The sequence below is a fragment of the Panthera uncia genome, assembly GCF_023721935.1.
Source record: "Panthera uncia isolate 11264 chromosome B2 unlocalized genomic scaffold, Puncia_PCG_1.0 HiC_scaffold_24, whole genome shotgun sequence".
Classification (NCBI taxonomy): Eukaryota; Metazoa; Chordata; class Mammalia; order Carnivora; family Felidae; genus Panthera; species Panthera uncia.
Window position 1 is genome coordinate 88,272,386 of NW_026057580.1, and position 9,282 is coordinate 88,281,667.

At 38.9% G+C, this 9,282-nt stretch overlaps 1 protein-coding gene across 1 annotated transcript; it reads right to left on the minus strand.

Annotated features, from left to right (window-relative positions):
* Nucleotides 1-5,224: 5,224 nt before the first annotated feature.
* Nucleotides 5,225-7,747, minus strand: TAAR1 (trace amine associated receptor 1). Its single transcript, XM_049652986.1, has one exon. The coding sequence runs from the start codon at nucleotides 7,563-7,565 to the stop codon at nucleotides 6,561-6,563; it is 1,005 nt and encodes a 334-aa protein (XP_049508943.1). The 5' UTR covers nucleotides 7,566-7,747; the 3' UTR covers nucleotides 5,225-6,560.
* Nucleotides 7,748-9,282: the final 1,535 nt, after the last annotated feature.

Below are 9,282 nucleotides of genomic sequence, written 5' to 3' on the forward strand. Positions count from 1 at the left end.
GTCTCCCTCTCTCTCTCTGCCCCTCCCTTGCTCTTGCTCTGTCCCCCCCCCCTCAAAAAATAAATAAACATTAAAAAATAATAAATAAATAAATAAAATAAAATTCCTAAATTTCAAAAGATAACTTGAGAAATAATCTTTCTTGCTGCTTTAAAAATGCCACATTCTAATCACTTATCTTTCTTCTCTCCTGTCCTTGAACAAACTTTCCTGGGGCAACCACCCTGTACCAAGGCCCTGTGGCAGGTGCTGGAGATGAACACACCAGGGTTTCTGAGCTCCTTTTAAAACATGGTATAGTATTTATTATCTCTCTAAGTTTTCACTGTACTATATGAACTGAAAAATTCAGAATACCTTTATCTTAAGGATCCAAGTCCATGGTTGTTAGAAGAAATGTAGCTCAAAGGACCTAGGTTGCTAGTTGAAACTAAAGATTTCTCAGTCCAAACATGCCCCAAAACTTCCAGGGCGGTTAGGGCTTCAAACATTGCCTTAGGTAGTAGCTGTAAGCTAAACGTAGTTAGTTTCAGAATACAAGTTTTAATAACTTAACTCTTCAAATCATTTCTATTCACAATGAATACGCATTTATTACCCAAATTAAACCCATCTAGGCACATCTGCTTAGAGTTGACTGGAGAGAAAACTATGAGTCCTTGGGGGCGCCTGGGTGGCTCAGTCGGTTAAGCGTCCGGCTTTGGCTCAGGTCATGATCTTGCGGTCTGTGGGTTCGAGCCCCGCGTCAGGCTCTGTGCTGACAGCTCAGAGCCTGGAGCCTGTTTCAGATTCTATGTCTCCCTCTTCCTCTGACCCTCCCCTGTTCATGCTCACTCTCTTTCTCTCTGTCTCAAAAATAAATAAATGTGGGGCGCCTGGGTGGCTCGGTCGGTTAAGTGTCCGACTTCGGCTCGGGTCTTGATCTCGCGTCTGTGGGTTCGAGCCCTGCGTCGGGCTCTGTGCTGACAGCTCAGAGCCTGGAGCCTGTTTCGGATTCTCTGCCTCCCTCTCTCTCTGACCCTCCCCCGTTCATGCTCTGTCTCTCTCTGTCTCAAAAATAAATAAAACGTTAAAAAAAAAAATTTTTTTTTAAATAAATAAATAAATGTTAAAAAAAAAAATTTTTTTTTTTTAAAAACTATGAGTCCTTATAGTTTCCCTATAGTTGGCTCCACTCTCTGAAATAGGTTTCCTGGAAGGTGGAGTTTGTAGCCAGACAGACTGGGGCTCAAATCTGTCTCTAACTTTTATAAGCTTGATCCCCTTGGATACCTAATCATCCCGTCTTCATTTACTCCCTCTTAAAAACATGCATAGAGTGACTTGTCTGTGCCAGGCACTGTGCTAAGCACAGGGTACAACGATGACTAAAACATACTCTCTTACTTCAGCAATTCAAAGTTCTCTGGGGCAAAGGACACCTTAACACAAGTAATAAGTGCACCAACAAGGAAGTGCGTAGGATATTTGGGAGTTCAGGGAAAAACACTTACCTGATCTGGAAGGATTAAAGATGGCTTCCTGGAGAGGTTCCCCTCAAGATGAGTCCTTTAAAATGAGTAAATGTCAGCCAGTAAAGGGAGGTGGAGTTAGGGAGGAGGCATTCCAAGCATCAGGGGCTGCAGAAGCAAAGGCACAAAGGAGAGAAAGCACAGGGACTACGAAGAGAGCTAGGATTTGAACCCAGGTTTGCCTGATTCCAAAGCCTGAAGACACCCCCATGTGTGGGGTGCTGCAGGACTCTGTTTTACGCCAATGTGCACCAGGGCTTACACAAAGTATCCATTCAAACTTATTAGATAGGCAGATAATAGTTATTTTGCAAATATCAGTATCATATATGTATATATAAATACATAGGTATGATACACACACACACATTTTTATCTAAATTATTTTCTAAAGAAATAAAAATCCCCATAGCCTCTCAAACATACTGTATGCCCAACACTGACACGCCACAGACCAGCAATCTAAAAATGTAAACACCAGATTCAACTTCCTTCTGTGTATAGACCTGGAAATAAATCTTCTGCTATTCTGTGGCATAATTGTAATTTTGAAATTTATTAGGAACGAGGATGATGTAATTCTGCACTACCTTAAAAAAAACCCCACAAAACAACCTGCTATGGACTGTTTGCCTGTGTCAACTTCTCTGTGTACATTGCCTGAGCATATTCTGAGCGAGCATCACCGTAGCATATGCCAATAAAATGACAAGGATAATACTAATAATGTATGTTTGCTGAGCATTTTCGTGAAAGGCCCCATGTTCACCCAGTAATCAACAGTCAGTGGGGTGGGTGCTATCACTGGCCTCCTTTTGTAGGTGAGTGAACTAAAGCTTAGAGTTTTTAAATAACTTTGTCCAAATAATAGCTGATAAATAGGGCTCCAGAATATAAACCCATAGTGGTTGGCTTCTAAGCTTTCCCTTTCCACCGCAGATCGTTTTCTTGGCATAGGACCCGAGTATCCACACTACTTATTCTACATTATTGCTCCCTGAGCAGCAGCCAGGGTTGAGAGGCTCTACTTTTTAACACATCGCATAGTGAAGACATTGACCAATAAACAAATCTTAGAGTTTATCATCTATCTATCATTGTTTATCTGACTTGTATATTTAGGAAGAAGACAGTTTACCATTGATAAACCATTGTGAGTGGCTTCACTTCAAGCTTCAAAGTCACATAAGTTGATATATACGCTAAGAACTTTTAATTTGTATGAGTCAAGGATTTCTCTCTCCCAGGAAAAATCAAAGACAGAAACAAATTACATGCTGATATTTGTTATGACTTCACAGGAGAACCAGCCTCAACCAAGTTAAAATGTTGTATAAAATCACTGGGGGTGTAATGACTTGGGAAAGGGGTTTCAGGAGAAGGAGTGATGCAGAAAAGATGGTCGGGACCTGGCAAAGATAAATTTATGTCCTTTGAATACTTTTTACTGCTGACCATATACTCAATAACCTGTGTTGGAAAATGCACATATACCTTATCTTAAAAAAAAAAAAAAACACTTCGATCTGATTCTTATGTCATCTAGATTATTTGAGTGCAGCATTCACAATATCTCTTTGGAGAGTTATTTTATTAGTACACTTTATAGTCTGCTAAATTTAAAAACAAATCATTCTTCATACATCTTTACACACTGAAGTTAAAGTTCAAGTTCTTGTTGACAATGTTCAACTAAACAGAAACTATGACTCACCAGAATCTGCAATGGGTTAGAGTTCATATGGTTTGCCTTATGTTTTTGGCAAGTATTTATGACGCTCCAAAGACTGGATTATTAAGTTTAAGAATCAAGTTTAAATGGGAATGGGTCTTCTAGTCTATTGATCTCTTAAGATGGCTTTATTATCATCAATAATAAATAAGTTCCAACACACTTCCTTGCTAATGTGTCTATTTTTATCTCTTCCTTAGTGGTACTTTATAAAAATTCTCCTCTTTGAGAGGAGAGTGGAAAAGGAGACTGTTTTGATTGGAAATTGGCTGGACTTGAAGAAAGGAATGTTATGCCATTGCAGTCATTTTCTTGGCCTTTACCATAACACAGTATATCAAGTTAAAGTTCTTTCCGTGGATGCAACCAAGAATTATTCTCAAAGAGGATTTATCAGAAGATTATCTGGGACTCATGGAATACACGAGAGACTGGAGAAGTTAATTTGGAAATGGACAGTGAGGCAGCTCCAGGGTCTGGTAAGCAAGAGCCCCAGCAAGACCAAGAGCAGTCTGATCATGATTTTACCATGTAGATGTCATGGAAATCCACATGTTTTCACTGTTTTCTACTAACGATTCTGCTAAAGATCACTGTCTTTCTCACTCTGGTAAAGGTCCAAATTCCAAAGAAAGGCTTTCTGAAAATCTTAGCTTCGTTTACCAACCTGTCTATTTAGCTAGGGGGAACAGCAGGGGTCTATCTTTTCCCTATAGTTCCCACAAACTATATCCAGAACTATGGATACCCATAACAATGTCGGAATGCGACATTTCTCAAAAGCTAATTGAATGCCAGTTGGGAAATGGATTCTGGACAGCTAAAAGACAAAAATGCTTTCTTCATGACAGAGTGAAAGCTGGAATAGAGCTGGAAATATGGAAAGACAAAATGAGTCTTTCTTCTTGTTTCACTGAGAGGGTGGGTTATGGGCTATCTCTTATTATGAGTATTAAAAACATAGGCTATGAGGCCATAACGTTGAGTAAAAAAGGTAGAATTATCTGAGTCATGAACTTGTCCCAAGAAAAATGTGGAATCAATATTAAAACCTGAGTATTAATTTAAAATAGATGTAAGACAAGGATGACTCTTATTACCACTATCAGTATTTCTTCGGAAATTCTGACTAATAAAGTATAACAAAGAATATAAATAAAAATCATAACGATTGGACAGGAGATAAAATTTAGCATTGTTTGAGGATAATATGACTATAGTGTAGAAGTCCAAACAAATCAACGGAAAAGCTAAAATCAAATTTACTGCATGCCAGCAATATTGGGTACCAAAAAACATAGTGGCTTAAAAAAAGATTTATTCACAATAGGCAAAACACACATACACAAAAGTACAAAATGTCTAGGAATAATTTTAAGAGGATTGTGTGGGAGCAAATGGAGAACACCACAGAAACTTGCTATAATGTACAGAAAGCCGTCTAAATGCTTTTGTTCCCTTTTTAGAATCTGACAGAATCGTCTCAGCTAAAAAAAAGTCAAGGTAATTTTTGACACTAGGAGTAAATAATGGCAATTTGTCTTATCATACACTCAATAAAAAGGTAACTTGTGTTTTTTAAATGTACCAGAACAAAACTCTAGTCAGATCAATGAAACAAAACATGTAGTCTTGAAACAGACTGTGAGAGCTAGAAGGATTTAACATATCCTCGGAGATCATCAAGTTTGTGAACACACATTTGTATGCAAGAAGGTGTGTTTTAATTTCATTTAAAATTAGCTGCCTTACCCTAACGTACTCATGAGCATAAGTCACGTTTATTAAATAAATAAATCCGAATCCCTAAGGTTACTCCCCATGCAACAGACTACTTGAAGCCTGTATGAGAAACAGTTCAACTGGAAATCAGTGCTTATAATTTAGAATGGTTGCCCACTCCTGTTAGGGAATCTTATTTGAAACTATCATTTGTTCTTTTTTTTCTTTTTCTTTTTTTTTTTTTTTAACATTTATTTATTTTTGAGACAGAGAGAGACAGAGCACGAACAGGGGAGGGGCAGAAAGAGAGGGAGACACAGAATCAGAAGCAGGCTCCAGGCTCTGAGCCATCAGCCCAGAGCCCGACGCGGGACTCGAACTCACAGACTGCGAGATCGTGACCTGAGCTGAAGTCGGACGCTCAACCGACTGAGCCACCCAGGCGCCCCTTTCTTTTTTTTTTTTTAATGTTTATTCCTGAGAGAGAAAGAGGCAGAGCATGAGTTGCGGAAGAGAGAGAGGGCAGAGAGAGAGAGGGAGACACAGAGCCCGACGCGGGGCTCAAACTCACAAGCTGTGAGATCATGACCTGAGCCGAAGCCGGAGGCTCAACCGACTGAGCCACCCAGGCGCCCCTGTTCCTTTTTTTCTTCGTGTGGATGCCATCTGTTTCTCTTTCGATGCAGCCTGGAACCCAACAAATGGATTTGTCCTACTTCCTAGAGCTTGTATTTTGAGTCCTGCCATACCAGGCACAACCTTGAAATACAGTGAAATCCTTTCAGACACTTTCCTAACTTTCAGTAGCAGGTGACAGACAGAAACTTGGTTTCATTTCCATTATTAAAAAACAAAACAAAAAAAAGAAACTGAAGTCTAAGCGGTCAACAGAGAAATGGTCTAAAAAAATCTTTGTGCATCCATACAATGTAACAGTATAGAGTTACCAAAAAATTATGTTGTCAAGAATTTTAAGTTTTTTCAGGAGGTGAACTATGAGTGATATCTTTATTTTCATTTTGTTTCTATACGATATTTTATTTTTATTTTTTCCTTATTTTCCAAATTTCTGCAAGTATGAGAATCAAGAAAGCATATTATAAAAAGATGAAAATCAAAATATTTTAAAAGTGGAATATATATTAATAAGAATTCATGATAAATAGCAAATTATGTATAAAAAGTATTTAATATCATTTAATGTGTACTTTATTTGATTTCACAAAAAGACATATATATTCGAGCAAATGGATGACAAAGTAATTCTAATTTGCATATCCAATTGCGGCCCCATAATTTCCAGCATTGAACAATTGTCAATTCATGGCAGTTCAGCTAAGGGCAAGAAAGGCTCTTAACATAGGGCCTTAAATTCTGGACTTGCAAAGCTTCTATGTAATAGTAAGCATGGCAAGGATTACACCCACTGTGTCCCAAAAAGGAAGTGAAATAAAAGCATTATATGTCACTATCCATTCTTTGGCTCAAACATTTGATGAAAGACCCCGCAATTGGTGCATGTGGTTAATTATGTTGTGTTCAAAATTATGATCACCAGCTGTTTTGCAAAGCAGTAAACAGTAAATATAATAATTCTATGGATGTGACTCTAAAAATAGTTTATGCCTACAAGAGTCTTTTTGGAAAATTTTACCACATAGAATCATCTTCAGTGCTTTTCTGAACCAGGGGTAGAAAAATGCATAAACCATCGGATTGAAAGTAGAGTTCAGGTAGCCACACCAGACCAATGCATCATTTAAGGTGGGTGGAATAGCATAGTCCAGGAAAGGGTCCATGACCATGCAGACAAAGAAAGGACACCAGCATATTAGGAAAACTCCCACCACAATCCCTAAAGTTTTTGCAGCTTTCCTTTCTTTGTTTTGTGACATTCCATTTTTCTCTTCCAATCCAATTGCATCATTAATTGATCTGGCCTGTCCTTGAGCTATGAAGTATATTCTGGAATAGACACACAACATAATAGATCCAGGTATATAGAAAGAAGTCATAAAGGCCAGTACCCCAGATGTTTTGCTAAAGAAGACAGAGCAACCTCCTATGCAGTGAATGTACTTGTAATATACCTCTTCAGCTCCTTTGAAGTTGAGCTCCAGAAAGATCATTCCAAATGCAAAAAGAGCGGGGACACTCCAACTAATGAAGATCATCACAAAAATAACCAAGATACTGATCTTGGCTTTGTATCTCAGTGGGTCACACACGGCATAGTAGCGGTCAATGGAAATGAAGGACAAGTGGAAAATGGACGCCGAGCTCAGCATAATGTCAGTGCTGGTGTGAATTTTACAGAAGACTTCTCCAAAGTACCAGCCATGCTCAACCGATCTCACCATACTATAAGGCATGACCAGGCACCCCAGCAGAAAATCCGCGGTCGCCATGGAATGAATGAGCCAATTCGTTGGGGTATGAAGTTGCCTGAAGTGTGATATGGAAATAATGACTATCAGATTGCCAATGAGTGTGGTCAGAATTATGAGCACCATTAAACTGTACAGGGAAGCACGGACATCATTTGACCAGCTGCTTTTCACACAAGAAATATTAATGACATTGTGGCAAAAGGACATCATTTCTGAGGGCTATCCACCAGCTTATTTCTTCCTTTGCATGTTAAGGAATCTTTCTTCAAAATCCATACTCAGGTTAGAGTTTCTTCTTTGCTTTCCGTAAACCTATTCCAGAAACCTGGGAGGGGAAAAAAAAAAAGAGAGAGCGAATCATTGGCAATTTGATTCTTTTAACTTCTAACACATTTACCTATTACTTCTTGCTAAAAAACTAATTCTTTTTTTAAAATTTGTTTATTGTTTATTATTTTTGAGAGAGACAGAGAGACAGAAAGCAAGCAGGGAAGGGGCAGAGAGAGAGAGGGAGACACAGAATCCGAAGCAGGCTCCAGGCTCTGAGCTCTCAGGACAGAGCCCAACGCAGGACTCGAACTCACAGACCATGAGATCATGACCTGAGCTGTAGATGGCTGCCCAACCGACTGAACCACCCAGGTGCCCCCCCACCAAAATAGTTATTTTATTTATTTTTTTTAACGTTTATTTATTTTTGAGACAGAGAGAGACAGAGCATGAACAGGGGAGGGTCAGAGAGAGAGAGGGAGACACAGAATCTGAAATAGGCTCCAGGCTCCGAGCTGTCAGCACAGAGCCCGAAGCGGGGCTTGAACTCACGAACTGTGAGATCATGACCTGAGCCAAAGTCGGACGCTTAACCAACTGAGCCACCCAGGCGCCCCACCAAAATAGTCATTTTAGAAAGAGCTTTCATTTCTAAGCTTAATTCAATGGTTCAGTTCAATAATTTTTTTTAAACATCTACTTGATGTCGGATACTGTGCTAGAAATGAAAAGTTGAATTATTAGGTTAAAGTATATGGAACGGCACCTTTTTGAGGCCAGAGAAGGTCAAATGATGAATTCTTTATATGCTTAATCTATGGAAATAGTCTTTGTTCAAAAGACAGTCTTGAGGGAGAGCTTTATATTCTAAAGTGTAGATACAAGTTCCCAGAAATTTTAGAATTAAAATTTTAGAAATTTTAGAAGAAAAAGTGAAATATTTGACGTGTGCCTCTTGTACACAGGTAATATCCCCTAGTGCCTCCTTTTGCACTTGATAATATATAAGTTCTTTCTTTTTTTTTAATGGTTTTTTTTTTTTATTTTTGAGAAAGAGAGAGACCGAGCATGAATGGGGGAGGGGCACAGAGAGAGAGGGAGACACAGAATCTGAAGCAAGATCCAGGCTCTGAACTGTCAGCACAGAGTCCGATGCAGGGCTCGAACCCACCACCTGTGAGATCATGACCTGTGCTGAAGCTGGACGCTTAACCGACTGAGCCACCCAGGTGCCCCATATAAGTCATTTCTAATTACAGAATGAATTGCAATGGAAAGAAGCTTATATACCTTTACTTCCAGTTTGCAAAGCACTGAGATATAATATTCCAAGTGTTACTTCATTTAACATTTCACATCTACAATATAAACACTGTTCCTTATAAGGAGGACATGGCATGTTTTGTAAGTGTAATTATACTGGCAAGACATCGAGGCTTAGTTCACGAAACCATTAAAGCTGGAATATGATCTGAGGTCTCAATTACTTGTACAGTTTCATCGTTACCAATCCATATTTTCTTTCCACGGCAGAAAGCACCAACACAGATGAATTATTTTCAAGAATATTAAGCTTTTAGTTTTCATGTGAGGACATAGGCTGTCTTGAAAAGTGGTACCCGCCAGTGAAGTACTATACTGTGGTCCAAAGTATTAA